This window comes from Rhinichthys klamathensis, unplaced genomic scaffold (assembly GCF_029890125.1).
Source record: "Rhinichthys klamathensis goyatoka isolate OS25496 unplaced genomic scaffold, OSU_Roscu_1.1 h1tg000053l_1, whole genome shotgun sequence".
Classification (NCBI taxonomy): Eukaryota; Metazoa; Chordata; class Actinopteri; order Cypriniformes; family Leuciscidae; genus Rhinichthys; species Rhinichthys klamathensis.
Genome location: NW_026606598.1, coordinates 1,681,933 through 1,706,444, shown reverse-complemented (window position 1 = coordinate 1,706,444; position 24,512 = coordinate 1,681,933). Strand labels below are relative to the sequence as shown.

General features: G+C 38.4%; 3 protein-coding genes across 3 annotated transcripts; all 3 read left to right on the top strand.

The window, feature by feature from the left end:
• Window positions 1-8,041: 8,041 nt before the first annotated feature.
• Window positions 8,042-13,595, top strand: comtd1 (catechol-O-methyltransferase domain containing 1). The gene is made up of 7 exons (XM_056248102.1): window positions 8,042-8,191; window positions 8,579-8,691; window positions 12,032-12,137; window positions 12,218-12,336; window positions 12,988-13,042; window positions 13,131-13,264; window positions 13,422-13,595. Exons 1-7 carry the CDS (start codon window positions 8,155-8,157, stop codon window positions 13,572-13,574), a joined length of 717 nt encoding a protein of 238 aa, XP_056104077.1. The 5' UTR covers window positions 8,042-8,154; the 3' UTR covers window positions 13,575-13,595.
• A 1,197-nt stretch (window positions 13,596-14,792) lies between these two features.
• On the top strand, window positions 14,793-16,278 carry ifit8 (interferon-induced protein with tetratricopeptide repeats 8). The gene has a single exon (XM_056248096.1). It carries the CDS (start codon window positions 14,894-14,896, stop codon window positions 16,190-16,192), a length of 1,299 nt encoding a protein of 432 aa, XP_056104071.1. The 5' UTR covers window positions 14,793-14,893; the 3' UTR covers window positions 16,193-16,278.
• A 1,466-nt stretch (window positions 16,279-17,744) lies between these two features.
• LOC130083103 (neurofilament medium polypeptide) lies at window positions 17,745-23,702 on the top strand. Its single transcript, XM_056248088.1, has 3 exons — window positions 17,745-19,048; window positions 19,698-19,822; window positions 21,112-23,702. The coding sequence occupies exons 1-3, from the start codon at window positions 18,050-18,052 to the stop codon at window positions 23,669-23,671; spliced, it is 3,684 nt and encodes a 1,227-aa protein (XP_056104063.1). The 5' UTR covers window positions 17,745-18,049; the 3' UTR covers window positions 23,672-23,702.
• The last annotated feature ends 810 nt before the right edge of the window (window positions 23,703-24,512 follow it).

The window sequence follows — 24,512 nt, the reverse complement described above, 5'->3', positions numbered from 1 at the left end:
TGAATGACAGAACAGCTGCAGGAAGCCCGGCTCTTGAAGTCGCCGGCCTCCCCCTTTCCTGTCGCTGCAGCCAGAGAAAACCAAGTGCGAGGCGGATGTATCGGGCCAGAGGCGGCGGGTCCTTCGGAGCTCCTGGGACTCACTACAGCCGGCAGGCCGAGGAGCTGATAAGTCAGCCAGCCATTCGTCAGCCCAAATGAAGGCAGTAAAGTTGACTAGTGAGAATGCGGCTCAGCCTGGGGTTGGCAGACTGTTCCTCAGAGGAGCGCTGCTGTGACACTAACCCTCATAAACACATACTGTATTTGCCCCCCTCTGACATGCGAGCACAAATATTTATTTTTCTTGATTCTTTCAAGGAGTACAAAAGAAAAATCACTCCTCTCTTTCTCTCTCTCTCTCCTCGGCTCATGGCAAAATAATCAATGCTCTCCCGAGCGGGCTCGGCTGTGCAGGAACGCATACGCGCGTCGCTCCGGAGCTTGACTAAAAGATAATAAGCCAGGAACGGTCCTGTGTTTTACAGCTATCAAGACTCATCCCATTTGACATGCATTGTGGTGTTTACAAAGTCCCAGTAAAACCTCTAGCTATACTCTTAACAGTGCGTGCAGAAAAACACAAGTTCTGAGGGGCGTTCAGAGAGAGAAAATCCAGCCGCGTTCTTATGCGTGTCCCATTTCTTATTCACAGCGCTATTCTCGGTGTTAACACCTGTCAGCTGACTGACTTCTTGTTCCCCGTGGCTTATGAAAAAATCATGCCGATGGAGTTCAGAGTCAACAGTCCCATCAATATAAATTCACCATGGTCTTCATGGAACATTAGGCGGAATCCGGTCTCCTTACAAAGGCCTCTTTGAATGGCGGAATAGAAAAAAAAAATCATGAAAGTGTCCCTTTGAAGAATATTTTCACTCATGTGCTCTAAATAGGCCATAAAACGTTTATTTCAGAGCACTGCCTTTCACAAGTCCTGCGTCACTGTATAGTATGTGTGTTACAAATGTAACATATCAATCCACTCGTAAATCATAACATTTGTCATTCAATGCCTTTTCTCATGGTTTCTAGTTTTACTTACATTAATATCATCGTTCAAATAGGGAAGAAATGATACTAGCACTAGCATCACTAAACAGAAAAGTAAGATAATGACTTTATCAAAAAAAAAAAGCTTTCTCCTCTGTCTGCCATTGGTAGAACAAACAGATAGTTGCGTCTCGAATTTAGCAGTTGGGCTGTTTTTTCAAGGTTTTACTGGTTCACATGGATGATTAGCATTTATGCTAAAAGAAAGCTTTCTCCAGCTATAGACCTGCTTCAGAGTTACAGTACACTTTTTTGGACAATTAATCTAAAAATGGCATATTTATACATCATCTTACACATTAGGCATCTTACACATTAGATATGGTGGCCAAGAATTAAGAATTTGTTTTCATGACTAAACACCTTAAGTTGTAGGAACAAATTCTTAATTCCTGGCCACAATATCAAACGCACTACACTATTGACAATAGTGGACAATTTTTGCCTCTGAAAAATGTCACTAATGTGACCACACCTTTATTAACTTGTGACATTTCATTAATTTGTTTCTTCGTTTTATTTCAATCTTGGCTACGTTGTATTAATTTGTTCCCTTATTTTAAATTAGTTAAATCTTATCCACAAATTAGGGAATGAATTACCAAAACGTGGTCATGGTGAATGAGGGAACAAATTCTTTATTCGTGGATATCTTTAAGCCCCAGAAAGGTAATAAAGACATCATTAATGTAATCCTTGTAACTCCAGTGGTTTAACCTCAATTTTAAAAAAAATTACGCAAATGCTTTGTTCGAGCAAAAGAACACAATTTACCAATTTTTTATAAAATAACCCATCTAAAAATACAAAATAATCTCCAACCCGTGTTCACGAGAGCACCTCGGCGCATGCGTGTTGTGTTGACACAAGAGCAGTTGTTGCGTGAACGCGCGTTCTGATTTTGTTCAGATTTTGTAAATAAAGTGGTAAATTGTGGTTTTTTGCGCAAAAAAGCACTAGTGTTGCTTCAGAAAATTGAGGTTAAACCGCTGGAGTCACATGGATTACTTTAATAATGTCTTTACTACCTTTCTGGGGCTTGAAAGTGGTAGTTGCGCAGTCTGTCAATGGAGGGACAGAAAGCTCTCGGATTTCATCAAAAAGATCTTTATTTGTGTTACTAAGATGAACGAAAGTCTGGTTTGGAACGACATGAGGGTGAGTAAATTATGACAGAATTTTTGGGTGAACTAACCCTTTTAAAAAATCATATACTTCAGCTTTAACAAAAGCACATAAAGATGATGGATATGAACGCGAACAGCCGTTTCTAGCTGGTAATCAAGTAGATCAAATCATATGGCAATCTCTCCGAAGCAGGAACTCGTCAGACAAGTGCAAGCATGACATGACAAAGACCTGCAGTCATGCTTCCTCTGAGTCTTCTGCGAGTCTTCAGACATACTTCACCATAGCGACATGTTGGCATTCCTGCTCCGTTTGAGATAACTCAACAAGGCTATCCGTTGCTCTAGACGGAGAACAACTGAGGAATAGGAGCCGACATCCCATGAGTTTGGACGTTGTTAAGCACACGGTTGGCAATCGTTTTTGTTTTGCATAAGGCCGACTGGCTGTCAGGGTTTCTTCTGAAAGGAACTGAAAGTCAATTATCTACACCATTTCTCTCTGACATCATTGTGCTAATACAAGTTGCTCTTGACCTCATGCTAGTGTGTCTGAGGCTGATGAAAGTAAGGCATCTCTTCATGATTGGATTAACTTCATATGTGGTGAGTGTCAGTGAATATTACATCGGAGGCTCTATGATCTGCCCTCGTCTCCTCGTCTTCTCCTCCATCTCTGCCCCAAACACTTATCTGCGGCCCGGGGCACTTAAACCCCACATTACACACACATACGCTTGACCTGGGGTGCGCTCTCTCTGGCACTGGCTCTGTAAGCTTCAACACACACAGGCTTGATAATCGACTCAATTAAAAAGGTCCAATTGCCACAGCAAATTGATCCAAGTTATAACATTATCATTAGCACTTCAACTATGGCAATTACTGGACATTCACAGGCAGAACCAAGAATAATGGGGAAGGAAAATGAAGTGACTTTGTACAAAAGGACATCCATTTCAGACGCACTGGGTGGTGTAAATAGCCCTGGTGTCAGCAGTATGGAGATAAAGGAACTGAAGCTTCCTATCACATATGTTAGCGGCTTTTTGCAAGGAAGCGCTTCTGTAACAGACAAGTGGGTGGGACAATTTACATCAAAAATATAATTTACATCTGGGGATTTCCATTTGGATTTTCTAATCGATCTACTTTATATGATATATACTGCCATTCAAAGATTTGGGGTCAGTGTGTTTTTTTTTTTAGGAAATTAATACTTTTATTCAGCAAGGCTGCATTTAAAAGTGATAGTGAAGACTTTCCAAAAAGATTTTTATTACAAATAAATGATTTTCTTTTGAACTATCTAATTATCAAAGAATCCTGGAAAAATGTATCATATTTTTCACAAAAATATTGATGATAATAAGAAATGTTAAGCACCAAATCAGCATATTAGAATATATATTCTAATCTGTATCTATTATAATCTGTATATATATATATTATAATCTATATATATAAATTGTAAGATAATTTCACAATATTACTGTTTTTACTGTATGCATGATCAAATAAATAATGCAGCCCTGGTGAGCATAAAATACCCTTTTCAAAAACATTAAAACATCATATCCTAAACTTTCGAATGGTAATGTAAATTGTTTTAAAACTATTTTGAAATTCACAGTTTCATTCTACTTTGTAAAGAAGTGTCAGAAATGACAAGAATAATTGTAATTATTTATTATTATTGGCTGCCCTGGTTTGTATGTAACAGTAATATATAAAAACAAATCTTCACAATTTTTTTAAGAGAATTAACACCCAGAGCACACACACATAATAATCTGAAAGTCTGTATGCATTTAGCTGTATGCAAATTATGCTATTATCTACATACAGTAACTGAATGCTAGATCCACCAAGAGACATCAGAGCATTTTGCAATATGTATATAACTGATTAGTTATAACTGGTCATTTTCTGTACATGGATGCATGGAGTCAACATTTAAATGGATATCAAAATATATTTTAGAAGCAGTTAAATCTGAATGGACTCATGATGTTGTTCTGAAAAGGTCAGTAATACGTACAATAAGAGATGCAACATATCTTGCATAGTCCTGAATACCGTAAAGCAGAAAACACAGAAACAACACCATTTTAAAAGCGACAGCGATCTCAGCACTGTTTAATATTCAGGTGAGGAAGGTTTTCTTGCAGTATGTGAAGGAGTGTGTGTGTGTGTACATGTAGCACTATAGAGGCCTGCCTTGCTCAGACAGGGAGATGTCAGCAGCGAGTGATATAAGCCTGAGCTCCACAGCATCCTTGCACTGCCATAAGAGCCGACAGCCTGGAAAGACAAGCCGTCCTCAAATCCGAAGGCTCTCTCACTAATTGTTTCTGAAAAAATGACATTTGTCTTTTTTGCACCTTGCTTCAGGTGTCAGTGCCTTTCACATTAGAGGGCTTGCGATGGTGCGATTGCCCTGAAGCAGTTTGTTTGATGTTTTGAGGACTGTCATTTCCACGTGCAACTCCATAGAAATTGAAATCTGTATTTATTTACATGCAAGGTTAATAAAAAAAAAGATGCCTAAGTGATTTGAAAGTCAAACAACTGCACCTGCCACTCACCCGTAATTTTATGCAGAACAGGTTCAGCACTTTGTTACAATGCAGAAGAGATACAAAGGTAGAATACAATAATTGTACCAGCTTATTTCTGATATATACAAGCCCTCATCTAACACTGGTATTCATTTGTACTGTTTGCTTTCATTACTTCTATTCGAGTTACCTTTTTGTAAACAAAAACACTATTACATTTATTTTATAAGAGCATAATTAAAATTAAATACAAAAGTAAAATCATGACCTTGTAATGTTGATGTGCCTTTGGGGTTCAAAACAAATATTTCAGAACAAAAAAAACTAAATAATAATAATAATGATGACGATGATTATTATTATTATTTATTCAATTAAAAAACATACAATGTACATAATAATCTAATCCTTGATATCCAATTATCCAGGAACACGTTTTGTGCTTTCATAAACTCTCTGTTAGTGTTATCTGTCTTTGTGATCACTATATTATAGTTATTATTTTATGTTGTTTCTTTCTGTGACATTATGTAGACAACACTGCCACTTGCTGCAAGACAGCAAGTACCGCATTTTCTGCTTCCAGAAACAATATACTAAAAGGTGTATGAAACAATGTGTGTGTAGGTATGTGTGTGTGTGTGTGTATATTTAAATACACACAACTGAAATATGTTCTAAATACAGACACAAAAACTGTACTGCAACTGTATAGAAATGTGTATTTTTGTCTATATATGGCAGACAGCTCTAATTGCAAATAATAAAAGTGTTGCAACAGCTTCTGTGTAATAGTAATGCATTTTATAAAAATACAACTCTATTTATTTGTTACATTTGAAGAAACCAAAGGAGCAACCTCTTGAATTATTTTGTTTCATATTAACAGTTTCGTATGTATTTTCCTTTCTTCTTTCGGTAGCGGAGGGCTTTTTTTTTCATGTATTCTTACTCAAAGCCTCAGAGAAGGTTTGTGAGCATATATCAAGATGATGCCCTGACAGTCAAAGGAAGAGCAAATACAATCAGGGCCGGGAACAGGAAGAGAAGCACTCTCTACAGATGGCAAGACGCATCCTTTCAGTCCTTAAACAGACACGAGAGCAGCCGAGGGACCGGGTCCTGTCTGTAGATTGTGTCGAAGAACAGTGGGTACTTGGCACAAGTAGCAGGAACAATTAGCGTCACGTAAGATTCCCGGAGCAATGGTGGAGAGAGGATACGAGAACACGGCATCTTATTTTCTGCGGGCGGACTTGAACTGTTATTTACAGGCATCTCTTCTTGTCATTAAACACAGCAAGAGCAAGACTCAAAGACAGCGGTAGTCATGCCCCATATTTCACTGCTGATGACTTATGTGTGGGCAGGGAGATTTGTTTGCATCCGTGAATACCTAATTAAAGAATCGACAGAGGAAGTAGGCCTCTCCTTTGAGAACGCCCCACCACCCAGTCTCTGATACTGGGAATGTGTTCTTCTTAGCATTGTGCTTTGGTTCTCTCATTGTGAAACACACACGCAGGCAAATGCACCGTTCGAAATGCCAGTAATGAGATGAAGTAAACAATTTTACCATATGACACACTTACATTTTCAGTTCATTACTGTGTGTGGGAGGTAATGTTCTGCTGGCAACGTGCATGCACATTACTACAAAGACTGACAATTAAAACGCATTTCATTAAGTTGGGCGATATTGAAATGAACACGCTCTGAACTACACAGGCAAAAACAAGCCAGAGACGCCCTCTCATGCTCTCACTTTGTTGAGGGTTTGCATAGACATTCTGTCATCCACTATGTGTACTAAAACACTTTTATTCAGCCATTCATTATTTTAAATGTATTTAATTTCAGCCAAGGAAACATTTCTCATTCTCATTTAGTTTAGGAAGAGCAGGCCTAGGTAGCAACGTCATCCCGCTACAGCAAAGGAAGGAGGAATGACATATCTCAGCTCCAGGATAGAAGTGTGGAGGTGTGAGCCAGCAGGATGGTTGTTATTTCATCATTTGGGCTGAGCTCTGGAAATCCGAGCCCCATCAAATAAACTTAATCCAGGCTGTCTATGACATACCACCAAGCCCATCCAACTTGTTCTGTTGGGGGAAGGCAGTTGTCCAAGAGGCCTGAGTGAGGGGCGTTATCATCATGACAAAGTCCTGAAGGCCATAGCAGACACCATCTCCAGCAGTATCACCCACTGTAAGCACCTACGCCCTGTGAAGAAGACATCATTTTGTCAGGGCTGGGGAGAAGGTAACACCAGCTGCCACCTCTTCTGGCCTGCTAACAACAGCACAGGACTGGGAGCTGAAAGTCGACATGGAGAAGCAACTGAAGTTTCCAGAAACTGTCGGCCAGATATGGTTCTGATCTCAGAAGCATACCAACAGATTGTCCAGAACTTACAGTTCCCTGGGAGGACCGTATCGATGAGACCAATGAAAGGAGGAGAACCAAGTACAAAAAAAACGTTCAAATGTTATATATATAAATTATATACATTTTTTTGTTGTTGAGTAAAACAACTCTATTTAACAAAGCACAAAAGACCTGAACCAGAAGCAATGCAACCTGTTTTACAGAATACAATAACCCGTAGGGCCTATACAAAGTATAATATCTCACTGATACTAAAATAACACTGCTTTTTTTCTAAACACAATCCCTTTTGGGTCCTGGTTTATAATATAATATAATATAATATAATATAATATAATATAATATAATATAATATAATATAATATAATATAATATAATATAATATAATATAATATAACTTTACAGATGTTGAGTGATATCCAGGGCTACATTAATGTCTTTTTTTCCCCCATAGTGTCAGCATAAGCTATTACTCATAAATTGATTTCGACATCATACGATGTGTGGTAAAGCCTCATGCTGGAATGTCCACTCTGATGAAATATTCATTAACTTTACGACAAATCATTAATTCATGATAATCAATGGCGTCTTGGCAAACAGAGAGATTTCTTGTGTCATTTCACCATTCAATCTGTGATGACATTGGAAATTAATTTAAACCAGCCTGAAAGCCTCTTGAAAATGTCTCAAAATCACAGCTCTTGCAAATTATATGTCATACTCCCCAATTTCCTAGATTGTATCGAGCTTTCTATTCAGGTTATTTTCATTCTATACCCAACAGCCATTGAACAAAATTGGAAGTAAAACTTTGATCAAATCAATACCATGCAAACAGCAGTATCTTATTTATCTGAGGAGGTGAAACAAACAAAACCTGGACTTTCCACCTCAGCTAGTCTACATTTGTGCCTCACTTGCACAAGTCACCGTTTCATTTTTATCTTTTGTTTCCGTTGATTAAGTCTGGCACCTGACATTAAGATGCTTTGTACTATTATCCTCCTCTTGGCATTAACAGGTATGTTTATGTCCGCTTACATTATGACTATTTACGCTCACATGGGAAATTTGACAATGCATTGAAATATTTTGCTTGATAAATGCAGTTACTTGACATTTTGGAGTGCTTTGGCCTGAAGGTAACACTGCTTCTCATTGATTAAAGTTAATTTGGGTGCCTAGAAATTGTATAAAGACATCCTTTTATAGGCCACCTAGTGCGTGTTATGGTAATGAGCATTTTAATAAGCTGAAATTTTGCAGCAGGTAAATGCCAACCTAATAAACCAACTCTACAAATGCTGTTTCATAACACTGTTGGCTCTCCTATTCTGAAATTATGTGCATTCATTTCCCCAGAAATGGTTAATTCTATTTAACTAATGTTAGTTCACTTTATGTGTAGGTCTATGCCAGTCTGCTCTAATCAGCAAGAGTCACAAAGGAGATGATCCTCTGCTGCAGTACGTGGTGAATAACTCTCTGAGAGAACACCCAGTGCTGACCAAACTACGACTGGTGGGTAGAAAAGCACGTGCCACAAAATAAGCAAATTCATCATGGGAAATAAAATAAAAACTTAAAGGAACGGTTCACTTCAAAATTAAAATTCTGTCTTTATTTACTCACCCTCATGTTGTTTCAAACCTGTATGAATGTCTTTCTTCTGATGAACACAAAGGAAGATATTTTAAAGAATGTGGGTCATCCCAAGACGTCATCTGTCTGATGCTTTTGACCATACGTCAACATCCGACGTTTTAGGGTAACCTTTAACGTCAGTTAGATGACGCCATCTAATCCTAACCCTACCCCAGACCTAAACCTACCCGCATCATCGAACTGACGCTAAAGGTCAAGCGTCAGTTAGATGACGCCCTAGGATCGTCATCCAACTGACGTTAAAGGGTACCCTAAAACGTCGGATGTTGACGTATGGTCAAAAGCGTCAGACAGATGACGTCTTGGGATGAGACTGTGTTAACCAGACAGTTGATGGACCCATTGCAGGGCCGGCCCGAGGCATAAGCGAACTAAGCAGCTGCTTGGGGCCCCTTGGCCACCAGGGGGGCCCCCCAATCGACTCGAAAAATCGAAAAATATATTTTTTAGATAACTTAAACAAGTGACATAAATGAATGAATTAATATGAATGAATGAATAATTAAAGACAAAAAAAATCTGATTTCATGATCAATATAGCCTACCTCCCTACAACTGCTGCTGTGTCTGCCAGCGTTTAAGTCATGCGCATAATCTAGACACCTCGCGCGTGCATACGTAGACAATGCATTACTTGCACAACTACTTCCGCGTTCTACTTATTACATATCGGGAGTTTCCGGTTAGAGTGTTCGTCTATGGTTCATCGCACGTCCTTACATGAGAATGCAGATTATCACTACGTTGTGTCAATAATCGTCAAGCACAGGTGACTCCGTGTAGTGGGAGGGGCCCCCAAATCAAATTCTGCTTAGGGCCCCCAAAAGGCTCGGGCCGGCTCTGACCCATTGACTTCCATAGAAGAAGAAAAATAATATGGAAGTCAATGGGGTACATTAACTTTCTGGTTATCGACATTCTTTAAAGTATCTTCCTTTGTGTTCATCAGAAGAAAGACATTCATACAGGTTTGAGTAAATAAAGACAGAATATTCATTTTGAAGTGAACTAATCCTTTAAGTAAAAAAAAAATGTGTAAAGGCAGGACTCAAAAGTCTTAGAAACCAGTTGTGAAAATGCTTATGTTTTGCATTCTCTTTTAATTTCATGCATTTTATGTATATATATAGATTCACCAGTGCAGTAAAAAGTGCAGGAAACATTCCTCAGAGATTTTGGTCCATATTGACCTGACAGCATCACTGTAGTTTTGTCAGCAGCACATCCACGAATCAAATCTCCCGTTCACCACATCCCAAAGGTGCTCTATTGGAATGGTGACTGTGGAGGTCATTTGAGTATAGTGAACTCATTGTCATGTTCATGTATGATATGATTTGAGCTTTGTGACATGTCATTTTCCTGCTGGAAGCTATAGCCATCAGAAGAAGGGTACACTTGGTCATAAAGGGATGAACATAAGCAACAGTATTCAGGTAGGCTGTGGTGTTTAAACGATGCTCAATTAGTACTAAGGGGCACAAGGTGTGCCAAGAAAACATCCCCCACACCATTACACCACCAGCAGCCTGAACCGTTGATACAAGGCAGGATCCATGTGTTCATGTTGTTTATGCCAAACCCTCACCCTACTATCTGAATGTGGCAGCAGAAATCAAGACTCATGAGAACAGGCAACATTGAGTCCATGAGAATTGTAGCCTCGGTTTCCTGTTCTTAGCTGACAGGAGTGGCACAGGTGTGTCTTCTGCTGCCGTAGCCCATTTGCTTCAAGGTTCAACGCGTTTTGCGTTCAGAGATGCTCTTCTGAAGACCTCGGTTGTAACTTTCTATCAGCTCGAACCAGTCTGGCCATTCTCCTCTGACCTCTGACATCAACAAAGCATTTTCGCTCACAGAACTGCCGCTCACGGGATATTTTATCCTTTTTAGACCATTCTCTGTAAACCCTAGAGATGGTTGTGCATGGAAATCCCAGTAGATCAGCAGTTTCTGAAATACTCAGAACCAGCCCATCTGGCACCAACAACCATGCCACGTTCAAAGTCACTTAAATCACATTTCTTCCCCATTCTGATGCTCAGTTTGAACTTCAGCAGGTCGTCTTGAACATGTCTACATGCCAAATGCCTGCTACAGTCTGTACGATTTTCAATCCTATAAGATCATTACAAATCGCACTGTGAATATAATAAACTTGGGTACGACATGTACGATGCGCGATGTATGTACCATGCACGATGATGACACCTATTGAATCGTAGGCTACGATACAAGTTAGTATAGAATAATAAAACGTCATTAGCATGCGCTAGTGGTAAACAAATAATTGTGGTGTTAACGTGCGCTAAAAAGAAGGAGGAATCGAAAAAGGAGAATATGGACACGGTCATCATGACTGGGGAACAGAGGCCAACTTGGCATGCCAATTTTGCTAATGGAGCTTGAGGTAAGTAGTTTTAGCACCATTTTGCGTTGACCTATACGCCATTTAATGTTGCATTTTTATTGGCTAGTCAGTAGACGTAGGTCATATCAGCAAACATACTGTGAGATGATCATGCTAAATTTCTGACAGTGCCAATAAATGATCGCAGGCTATCTTTGGTTGTGAGACCGTGTCAACTGCCGTCACTCTTACTGTACGACCACTGTTTAAGAGCTACAACCAAAGAAATCACCACTATTGGTCACCTTTCATCTGGGACAGCCCAACATTGTACAATGTGTACCAGGCATAAATAGATTGAGTTGCTGCCATGTGATTAGCTGAAATTTGCATTATGGAGCAATTGAACAGGTATAACTAAAGTTACCAGTGAGTGTGTGTGTGTGTATATATATATATATATATATATATATATATATATATATATATATATATATATATAAACACATGTTTTGTATTTAGTATTCTCTCTTTTGCTTTAGAAAAACTTGAGCTGGCATGAGCTCCATCTTGTGCTTCAATGGAAGCAAGAACATCTGACCATTTGTACAAAGGAGTTCACAAACGCAGTGATACAAATTAGATTTGAAAATTTAAAAATGTAGATATTTATATAGAATAAATGTCCTTTTGTCAAAAATCTAAAATTCAGGTAACATTTAAATTTCAAGTGACTTTTAAACTCTACTGCATAGGAGTTTTCATGTGTAGTATCACACACTAACACTAGAGGTCAGTAGAAGGAAAAATGTCTGCATTTTTTCATCTGTCTATTTCTGTTTTAAGAGAACTATGAATGACTCCAGGAACCTGATGATGGTGGCATCTGAACAGGCTCAGCTTATGGCTAATCTTGCCAAACTAATACAATCCAATAAAACCATTGAGATCGGTGAGTACAAACAATATAATTCATGAAAATTATATAATTTACTGCTTACCTATAAAACACACATTTTGCATCTGTCTTAGGTATGTACACAGGATACAACACCTTAAATTTGGCTCTGGTAGTTCCTGAGAATGGACGCGTGGTGGCCTGCGAAATTAATGAGGAATATGTGAAAATAGGCAAGCCATTTTTTATCGAGGTAAACCAAAGCAAAACACAATCCAGCAAGTTTGCAAAACTATTCAAGGCTGCGTTTCCCAAAAGCATTGTAAGGCAAGTTGATCGTGGAGACCATTACCACCAATGTTCTCTACGATCAACTTATCTCATTATCTCACGATGCTTTTGGGAAACACGGCCCATAATAGTACCTTTTAATGCAGGCTATGCAGCTGAAGTCATTTGTTTTAGTAGGACACATCACTGCTTTAGACAACCGTATCTGTGAAGTTGCTCCTCTACATACACCTACACAATATCAATTTCAATACTGATTACTGCCTGCCAATGCAAGAACACAGTCATCAGTATAAAGTCCAGCTGACCAGTAACGATTGAAGGCAGAGATGCAGAAATGTCCATCAGACTTAACACCGATTGCTGATTGAGACCGATTGTACATCTAAGTGCTGATATCTGCACAAAGCCAATCAAGTGCTTTATCTACAATTTTCTCTTTTTATTCTAAAGTTTTATAAAAATGGCATGAAATAACACCCAATCATAAAGCAAACTTACATGTCTGGAAAAAGCAAAGATAACAGATAACGGAATGAGGGATGTTTTGTTATTCACTATGAATTTACAAAGTAAAATTAGAACAAATAACTGCAAACTATCTTTGTTTTAGGCTGGAGTGGAGGATAAAATAGATATTCATATTAAACCTGCAGTTGATACCTTGGGTAAAGATGAAATACAATATTATCATTATTATTATTATTATTTCAAGTCGAGATATAGAAAAAAAAAAACATCCTTGTGTCTTTACAGATGAACTCCTAAGTGCTGGTGAAGCTGGAACGTATGACTTTGTGTTCATTGACGCTGACAAGAAGAGTTATGACACATACTATGAAAAGTCACTCCAGCTTGTTCGAAAGGGTGGCATTGTAGCTATCGATAATGTAAGTAGTACACGTTATTATAGTTTTGAAACGAGCCCATACGTAAATACATGCTGTATGCTACATTTTACAGATTAATTTAGAAATATTAAGATAAATAAAGCAAATATTTTCCTACCTTTGGTTGTGAGTAAGCTGGTGTCTTTCTGCTCTCCAGGTTCTCTGGGGTGGTAAGGTCATCAACCCAGCTGAAGATGACCTTTCTTCACAGACCATAGACAAACTCAACAAGAAGTTACACAAAGATGAGCGGATTGATCTTAGTATGCTCACTGTTGGAGATGGCCTGACACTGGCCATCAAAAGATAACCCAGATTGTTTAACAATAAATAAATAAATAGTCTATAGAAAGACAATCCTGTTCCTGGAGATCTACCTTCCTACCTTCGAGTTCAGCTCCATCTCTACTCAACACAATTGTCTGTAATTATCTAGTGCTGCTGATTCAGGTGTGTTTTATCAGGGTTGGAGCTACATTTTGCAGGCTACTGACCCGCTCCGGTAGATCTCCAGGAACCGGATTGGGCACCCCTGGTTAACATGTTGAAAATTCATTATTATTGTTATTTTAAATACACTTTTCACTAAATAAATAATCACATTGTCAACCAAATTGTCTGGGGTTCATGAAAACTATGGCCTGTAGGCTGTAACCATTAAAATGATTAATATATTTATAAAGCTGAAACCATTTTTTGCTAAGCCTTGCAGCGTCATAAGGTTTGGCCACTAGATGGCGTCATTACTCTTCCTTTTCAAGTTAGTTCACCTTTGAGAAAAACAATAGTCTCTAGGCTACTTATTTAATTGTGTGCAACGTAATTATTTTTTGTACTGTAGCCTACTATCTTTAATTTAAATTTAAAGTGACAACTGATGTAACACATTAAATAAACGTAGGCTATATCTGATATAATCGTAAACTATGATAGGCTATACATTTTAAACATTTTTTTCTGTTGATTATAACAATTTTACATTTCCCTTACCTACTCAAGAATTGTTCGTTAGCATCAATAAAGGAAGTAGTGTTACATTTTAACGTGTTGTTGACCTCGGACTCATACCCTTAAAGTTTCGTTTATCATTAATCAGACCAATATGTGGAAAGTGAAACTTAGCTCGTTATTGGAATGATTGGTAGGCTAACCTAACCTAACGATACCATATAAAACCAAGAAAGTTGTTTCGATGAACACCAGATGAGCTCACAGATTGGTAGAAGCAAGGTAAGACTTTGTATCTGTTGTCATGATGTGCATTAATAAGTAAAATAAGCTGTTTAGATTCAAGAGAATTCTTTCTCTACACTGTCTCTTAAGTAAAATAAGCTGCTTTAAATCAATAATAGAAACTATTTTGCAAAAAAATTTGAAAAAAATGCAATTCTATCTGTGATTACTTTTGATCTAAAAAAACTTTTAATTAAGATTTAATTTAAAATTAATATTTAAGATAGCATTTTATGTAAATTATACTTGACTGATCATTTAATTTTGTTTTTCTAGATCCAATTGAAAACAGTCAGATATAGGCTACTGTAAACACAGTAGGTACAGATTCAAAGGAAACGAAAACTGAAAGAGTGTAAACATTTGCATCTATTTTGTGTTTTAAACAATAAGGAAATGTCTGAGGACGATCTTAAACTGTTGTCCTGCCACTTTACATGGGGCTTGCTAAAGGAGGATGCTGATCTTAACTTTCTCGAAGTGAAAGTTCGTGAAAAACTTTCAGTAAAAGGCGAGTATGTAGGAAACCTGAAACAAAGAGATTTCAATTTTTTGGCCTTCATTAAACATTTGCAAGGTTTGAACAACGAGGCGCTTAAGAACCTGCAACTAGCAAAGGAGGAACATCCGGACGATGACAGGAATGGGATAGTGATGTATGGGAACCTGGCCTGGGTGCACAGTCTCGTGGGCAATGCGACTGAGGCTGAGAAGTACGTAGAGAAAGTAAATGAAATCCTTAAGGCTTTCCCCACCTCATCTCCAACAGAGCTTCACAGAGAAGTTCAGAGTGAAAAAGCCTGGTCGCTTCTCAAGTTTTCTAGAAAGTCCTACGTCAGGGCACAGGAGAGTTTCCTTGAAGCTCTACAGAAAGAGCCGGATGACAAGGAATGGAACACAGGCTTTGCCTTTTCTCTGTTCCGTCTGGAGGGACTGAAGATTGGCCAGCACAAGCGTGTGCGTTTTGAAGAGTCTCCAGCTGTGCTCCAGTTAAAGAAAGCTCTGAAACTGGACCCGAACAATGCAATGATTCACGTGTATCTGGGGTTAAAGTGCTACAAGAATGGAAAGAATGCAGAGGCATGGCAGTACATGACTCAAGCCATCACAATGGCGCCGGATAACCTCAGCGTTGTTTTGCGTGTTGCAAAGTTCATGAAGAAAGAGCAGCGTTATGACACGGCCCTGGAGGTGTTGATTAAAATGCTGAAGAAAGCGCCAGACTCGTCACGCTTACATCATGAGATTGCTAACAATTACCGCTGGAAAGCCATGCAGATTGAAGACATACACAATCCGGAGTTGCTGGGCCTTTGTGTTCACCATTTAGAGAAGGGTGCCAGTTTAAACCCAGGTCACATATACCCACAGCTGGAGTTGGCACAGAGGTATGCAGAACTAAAGCAGACGGCTAAAGCAGAGCAGAAGTTCTCTGAGCTGTTTGCCCTTCCAGACCTAAAGCCAGCTGACCGTCAAGCCTGGCATCGCATGTATGGGGATTTCCAACTATACAGGCTGGGCTCAGAGAGAGCTGCGGTCGAGCATTACAAACAAGGCATGAGGCTGGGACAAGTGTCCACCGAATGGATCAGTTGCAGAAACAGAATGAGAAAAGTCCTTCAGCGTGACAGACGGGACACATACGAGATCCGGATGTTCTTTGCTTCCTTGAGAACGGAGAACAAAGATTTTTGAGAGAGAACAAGTTCAACTCATAGGCTTCAATAATGCAATGAGCTATCATTATGTCTATGGAAAGTCCCCATAAAACATGAAAACACATCTTTAAATCTTTATTTAAAATATGTAAAGTCTGCCGATTTAGATTATATAGTTGCTGAATTGCTTTTCTTCACAACAGTCATCTTTTGTTCAATAGGCTAGCAGGAATTTTGCTTTATCCAAATTAAAAAAATATATATTTTTAAGGTGCTTTACTTACTTTAAAGTCTAAACATATTTCTTTTAATTTTCCCTATAGGAAAGAAAGGGTCACTATTGTTATCAGGATATGTTTTCTTCCATCATTGAGCATGGCCTCCTTTCTGTTTCTATTCCAGTTTATGCTGCTGTCATAAAGCAAATGGGTGACATGCCAAAATGACAAATATGCTAAATAGAAACAAACACTAGTGATATCAGACAATAAAAATAAAGTGTTAAAAGTGAAAGTCGCATGTATTCAGATGATAAGGCAGACGGGTGTGTTTATAATTGGAAGCTGCGCTGTTGGATTCAGTCCAGCTCACAGTGACCGCTCAGCATGACTGAAAGTGGAGAGCTGACTTGTGCTTTTCTGCTGCACAAACATGTACTTTATAGCTTGAAGAATGTTGTTACTGCAGTAAAATATATGCAAATCTTACAATAAGAGGAAATGTTAACACCAACATATAATAAAGTTGTCACAGTTCTGCTGAAAATCAAAGATTGCGTGCTGAATGTAGGAATTTGAGTAATATAAATGTTTTTATATCAAATCATAAAAATAGCATAGCCATTAAGATTACATGCCTTTTTAGAAGCAACAGGGATTTAAAGTGTATAGCCATGACTAACCTTGTGCTGAAGGCCATGACTCTACAAAGTCTTTAATATAAGGAGAATGTAATGCTGATATTTCTGTAGGCAGTAATGGTAACAGGGCAGATCAGCCCCTATACTGATAATGTGATTAAAAAATAAATAAATACATGAGGCAGTTACTTGCTTGAAGAGTTAAAGTCCTGAAAGAATGATTATGCCATTATGACATTTTTATGTAATTGAAGTAGGCCTAGGCTATTTATGTAATTGAAGTAGGCTATATGTAACTGTATCATATAAAGTAATAATAATTAAATATTGAATAATGATAGGACTTTTATAGCCTACCGATTATAATGAAATTCTTACTCTCAATTTGCGAGCATCTATTTTTTTTTTCTCTTTAGCGTAGCCTAGGCTAGCCTACTCTCACTAATTTGTGTTTACTGGAATCTTCGAAAACGCCGTTAAAATGTGTTGCCTGTTTCTGAATCTTATATATATATATATATATATATATATATATATATATATATATATATATATATATATATATATATATATATATATATATATATATATATTTATATATTTATATATATATATATATTATGGCCTAATGAGTCTATTATCCTCGTAGGCAATTTAGTTTAACAGTCATATTTTTCTCAGACAAAAATAATAGACCTCTTTTTTCCAGAATTTCTGATTTTGAAATATGACATTAAGGCTGTAGGCTACATTTTACAACATATTGTATATATACTCCAGCTTCGGTAACTTAAACAAAATATTAGAAATAATATGAATTGTGAATCTGCGGACGAGTGGAGTTCGTGTGACGTCACATCAGTTCCCTGGAGATCAGTGGAGGAGTGAGTGAATGCGCAGGATGCTGAGCTGAACAGCTGATTCTGAGCATTTAACCTGTACTATGGACAGCTGTATTCCGCTAACCTAGCATCTATTGCAGTATAAAAGGGGAAGCATTTTCACTACTGCGAACGAAAACGCACCAGCCTCACAATGGAACGTTTTCTTCATTCACCTGGCCGGACACGGGAAGAGTACCGGTACCAAACGCCGCGTCCTTCATCGAAACTCATCTCAAGGTCTGCCTTTAGCCTTGGGTCCACAGCACCACTGAGAGGTAATGAAACCCTTACCGAATTTGCCGCAAAACCGGCCGATAGCTTAGATTTTTCAAACAAATATGCAAGTGGAATGAATCTGAGGAAAATTAGTGAGAAAGAATTACTGCAGGGGCTCAATGACCGCTTCGCGGGATTCATCGAGAAGGTTCATCACCTGGAAAATCAAAACATAGCGCTAGAGAGAGAAATTGAGGCCATTCGACTCAGAGCAAAATCATCTTCCTCTCTGTCCAAAGAGTATGAATCAGAACTTAACGGTCTGAGGCAGCAAGTTCATGAGATTGGCCTTCAGAAGCATCAGATTGAGATAAACCGTCAGAATCTGGAGGACGAGTTTGACACTTTGAGAGAGAAGCATGAAAGAGAGACTCGTGGTCGAGTTGATGCTGAAGACAGCATTTCAGTACTGAAGAAGTGCATTAATGATGCATACCTAACCAAGCAAGACATGGACAGAAAAGCCAAAGCTCTCGAAGAGGAGATCGGATTCTTGAAGAAAAACCACGAAAGCGAGGTAGCAGAAATGATGACCCAAGTCCAAGAGGGTCATGTGACAGCAGAAATAAGTGATTTTAGTAGAAGTGATGTCACTGCAGCTCTGAGGGACATCAGGATGCAACTTGAAGGTCACACCGACTCTGACATCCGATATGCTGAGGAACGCTTTCGAGCACAGCTCGCCAAACTGACCAAAGCTGCTGAGGTCAACAGAGAAGCTCTCATGGCCACTAAAGCAGAGATTAATGAACACCGGAGACAGCTGCAGTCCAAGAACAGCGAGCTGGACTCTGTGAAAGGTGTGAGGGAAGCTCTGGAGAGGCAGCTGTATGACCTCGAGCAACGGCACAATGCTGAAATCCATCACTTCCAGGTATGGATATATAATGTGATGCACTGTTTAGCCTAGAATATTTTAATCATCTAGTGTGCGGAAATCTGAAATAAGAGCAATTCTGTTTAAATCAAGAAACAGTAAGTTGAGCACTATCAGTGTTGGGGAAAGTTACTTTTAAAAGTAATGCATTACAATATTGTGTTACTCCCTAAAAAAAAGTAGGTAATCGCATTACTAAGTTACTTTTTATGGAAAGAAATGTGTTGCGTTACATTTTCGTTACTTGTTCTCACCTTTGCGTAATATTCTGAGTTTGCATTTCACTGTTTTTATTCATTTTGAGGAATACTGAATCTGTTTTTGTGCAAGTGAAATGAGTAAATGCATACTCATATTTAGTCTAGAACTATAATAACCATCATGTTTGCACAACGCTCACAACTTGCATTACTTATTTGAAAAAGAAACTCAGACATTTTGTTTTAAATTTAAAAGTAATGTTACTTTACTAGTTATTTGAAAAAGTAATCTGATTACGTAACTCGTGCTACTTGTAATGCGCTACCCCAACACTGAGCACTAAACCAATTCTATATAATCTAAAATTCAGTACCATGTCATGTGGCTTTTTTTTTTTCTCTCTAATGCACTTCCATTGTGTTTACTTCTTTTGTCCATGGTGCAGGACACAATCAGAGAGTTGGAATACGAGCTGAAAAATGCTAAATATGACATGAGCAGTCATGTGAGGGAGTACCAGGACCTTCTCAATGTCAAAGTGGCACTGGATGCTGAAATTTATTCCTACAGGTACTTCTTTGATTACAGTATTTTGATTATACAGTATAAACCGTTTTACTGTTGACCTCATAGCAAACTCTCAGGACCAACAAAGTCTTCATAACAGGTCTGAAAAAAAATGATACATACAAAATTCATTTATCTCATTTATCATTATTTGCTCATGTATTTTTAGTCGCTTTCCATTCCTGATTCTGTCCGTATAGTGTTACAAATGTTTATCCAATTAAAGTGTATTTCTTTTCAATCCCTTTACAGTGCAAATTATTATTTTTTATTTGTACCTGGAAGGTTTAGTCTTGATATTGTGTGTCATTGCAGAAGTCTTCTTGCAGCACAATCACTTGTTATATGACATACAGAATTAGAGAGTGAACAAAGCGAGATATGTTCTACATAACTGAAATGTTTATTAAACAGGAATGCTAATTTGTATTTCAAATAATCATTACTAAGTGCTTTTTAGTCCAGTTTTCAATTAATTTGTTGTTTGATTACAGTGATTTTAAGTTTCAACAGAATTAGGTGTCATTTCATGATTTTGTTGGCGGGTTCCGTGTCTGTTAATGCTTGTGAGAGTTAGCCTCTGCATTAAGAAACAATAAATAGGACACATTTTTGACAAGATTCATTACAGTGCCATCAGAACCAAATTATAGTATTACTAGAAATGTCCGATACGTACTGGCAGGGCATCAGGGTTGACATGTCAAGCGTCTCCACATCCATGTCACTGATCCCATGACAGAGGAGATACTGAGAGATGACCTGGCTGAGGTTTTACTTCATGAGCCCTTGTGAGAAATACAGAACTCAACAATTATCATGAAAACTAGCTTTTAAAAGCTTTTTAAATTTTGCCGTGTTAGATGCGTTCCTGGGTCAACTTATTTTGTTGATCCTGGGACAACATTCCTGTCCGAAAATGTAATCGTAACCTTATCCCTAAACCTAACCCTGCCATTAACTTTCCCCTAAAATAAGAGGGAAATTTTAGGTGAATAACACTGATGTAGAAGCATCTAACCCAGGTTATAAACCTAAACTTGACATAAACTCTAAACATGTCCCTCAAATCAGTTATTGGAATGTTGTTCCAGAATCAACAAAGATGTTGATCCAGGAACATGTTGTACTTGGTGAAATCAGGGTCTGCGACGGGACTGTAATGAATGTTGTCAAAAACATGTCCGATTTAGAGTTTCTTAATGCTTAGATGTAAAATACATGGCTTGTCACTAGTTGAGCATAATGAATCTGAATATTATTCTAAATTGTTTTGTTTTCTTTTTTTACAGGAAACTTTTGGAGGGTGAAGAGTCAAGGTACTCTACAATCTCAGATGCACATATTTCAGTACCATACATTTACAGACAGTCACCCATCTATACTCTCCCTTGTGTCAAAAGGCAGGGGGGAGCAACTCGAAAAGCAGAGCCTCAGTACAAATTTGTTGAAGAGATTATTACAGAGACAACCAGAGAAGATGTGGAGATATCGGACTCTGGCTCTGAGAAGAGTGGGGAGGGGAGAGAGGGTGACAAACCAGATGAGGAGAGCAGTGAGAAAAATGAAACTCCTCAAGAAGCTGAAGATATTGAAGAACCAGCTGTGGAGACCGGCGATGAACACAGTCCTGAGATAGAGACAGAGGAAAATGAAGTCAAACCAAGTGATGAAAAAGAGGATGAACCAGTTAAAATTACTCCAGTTGATTCTGAGGTACAAAAAGATGCTGACTCTGAACCAACTCAAGACTCTACAGAAAAGGCCATTGATGAACAAGATAAATGTGAGGAAAGAGACACAAAAGACACAGAGCAGAAAGACCTGAAGGATGACATGAATGGAAAAGTTGATGGACCTGAAGAAGAACGTGTGAAAAAGAAAGATAAACCAGCTAAAGAGACAGAGAAAGATGTCCCCAAACCAGATATGTTAGAAAAGCAACAAATGCCAGAGAAATCAGAAACTGGACCAAAAGACAAACCATCTCAAGAGCCACAAAGTCCTGAAGCAACAACTGAAGTAAACGCTAAGCCCAGTGGACAAACTGTGGAGGTAACTTCTCCAAGAACTGAAGATGATAAAAACAAAGATGATAAAATCTCACCTCAAGAATCCACAACTAGAAAATCAGCAGAGAAGGAGAAAGAAACAACTCCAGTTCAACCTGTAGAGAAAGATTCTCCCAAACCAGATAAACCAGCAGCTGCTGAACATGCTGAGAGTGGAAAACAGACTACTGGAGAGGACACAGAGGAGGAGACCTCTGCAAAAAAAGATATTTCTGATACTGTAAAAGAAGAAACAAAACAATCTGAGCCTTTGGAAAAAGACCAAGAGGATAGCAACAAACTAACAGAGAAACCTGTGGAGAAGAAGCAAGAGGCTCAATCAAAGAAAGAGGAAAAAGAACAAAAACCTGAGGAGTCTGTTAAAGATAGCAAAGTTGCTGAACTGGTAGACAATGTGAAAACAGAAAAAGGTGAAAGTATCAAGCCTAAAGAAACAGAAAAGACACAAGAAAACCTTTCCAAAGCTGCAGAAGTGAAATCACAACCTGAAAAGTCACAGAAACAGGAGGACCGCAAAAGCGACAGTGTAGACACCGTCAAAACAGAAAAGGTTGAACTTGCTAAGCCTAAAGAAACAGAAAAGACACAAGAGGACATTTCGAAAGTTACGGAAGAAAAATCACAACCTGAAAAGTCAAAGAAACAGGAGGACAGCAAAAGCGACAGTGTAGACACCGTCAAAACTGAAAAGGTTGAACTTGCTAAGCCTGAAGAAACACAAGAGGCACAAGAGGACATTTCGAAAAAAGTTACGGAAGAAAAATCACAACCTGAAAAGTCACAGAAACAGGAGGACCGCAAAAGCGACAGTGTAGACACCGTCAAAACAGAAAAGGTTGAACTTGCTAAGCCTAAAGAAACAGAAAAGACACAAAAGGACATTTCCAAAGAAGTTACAGAAGAAAAATCACAACCTGAAAAGTCAAAGAAACAGGAGGACAGAAAAAGCGACAGTGTAGACACCGTCAAAACAGAAAAGGTTGAACTTGCTAAGCCTAAAGAAACAGAAAAGACACAAGAGGACATTTCGAAAGTTACGGAAGAAAAATCACAACCTGAAAAGTCACAGATAAAGGAGGACAGCAAAAGCGACAGTGTAGACACCGTCAAAACTGAAAAGGTTGAACTTGCTAAGCCTAAAGAAACAGAAAAGACACAAGAGGACGTTTTGAAAAAAGTTACGGAAGAAAAATCACAACCTGAAAAGTCACAGATACAGGAGGACAGCAAAAGCGACAGTGTAGACACCATCAAAACTGAAAAGGTTGAACTTGCTAAGCCTAAAGAAACACAAGAGGCACAAGAGGACATTTCCAAAGAAGTTACTGAAGAAAAATCACAACCTGAAAAGTCAAAGAAACAGGAGGACAGCAAAAGCGACAGCAGAGTGGAAAGTGTGACAAGCGGAGGGGAAGTTAAAGTCACAGAGAAACAGGTTGATGAAACACTGAGTAATCAATCCCCCAAAGCCAAGGAAACAAAATCTGATGCAAAGCCTGAGCAAAAGGATACTAAAGAAAACAAAGTGAAGACGTTTGAGAAAGCTGAAGAAGAGGATAGTGTGATGACCAACGGCACTGGAACCAGCAAGGATGTTAAAAGTGAAGAAACTGTCCCAAAAGACAAAGAATCAGACAGTGGTGAACATGAAGTGAAAGCGTCAACCAAAACAGAAGCTAAAGCTCTGGAGAAGACAGAGCAGGTCAAAGAGAGCAGCAAGAAGGACAGCGTGGACACCAAAGGTCCAGAAGAAACAACTAAACCCACTGATGTAGTGTAGAATAACAGCTACCCCTAAGAATAAAATGTCTTGAGAAAAGAGAATGAGAAAACTGTTTAAATAAGCTTCCTTGATGAATGCAATATAAATTACTCACACCCACGTGACAGATGATCTCAGTTTAGCATGGAATTTAGAAATTGCTTTCTGGAAGTCTGATGTTTCCAATGCAGATGCATGCGTACACTGTGATCTACGTGTACATGATGAATGTGTGAATCTTGAGGAATGTATAAGATTTTATTTTGCTACATCTGATCAGCCATATGTATGTATTAAAATAGTGCTATATATTAACTTAATAAATATTCCAGCATATCAGTGTTTCCTAGTGTATTAATTCAAGCGATTTTCCTACAGAGGAACTACAATAGGCCTACTGAGTTTTGTAAACTGTTTAATGGGGTGTCTGATGCTCCACTTCTTATCCTTGGTTCCAACACTTGCCAACCAGCACTCACATATTCTCTTTAGTCAACATAGCAGCTATTCATCTATAAAGGATCATAAGGCATTTAATTAGTGTATGTAACTCACTTAAGACTTACCCAGAAAAACCCTACAAGACTGCTTAACATTTTAAGATGTCTCTACTTTGTTGAGGCTTAAGTATATCATCTTAATCTGAAGGGCTACAAAATGACATCCAGATTACCAAAGCCTGTCTCAGTGCTGGAAACTAGGAGTTTGACATTAGGTCTATAGAGCAGTGGCTCTCAAGTGATTTTGCTTCATGTTCCAAAGTCCCACATAAACACTGTTCAAAAGTTGGGGGTCAGTAAGGATGTATTAAGTTGATCAAAAGTGACGGTCAAGACTTTTGTAACATTTGTAATGTTAC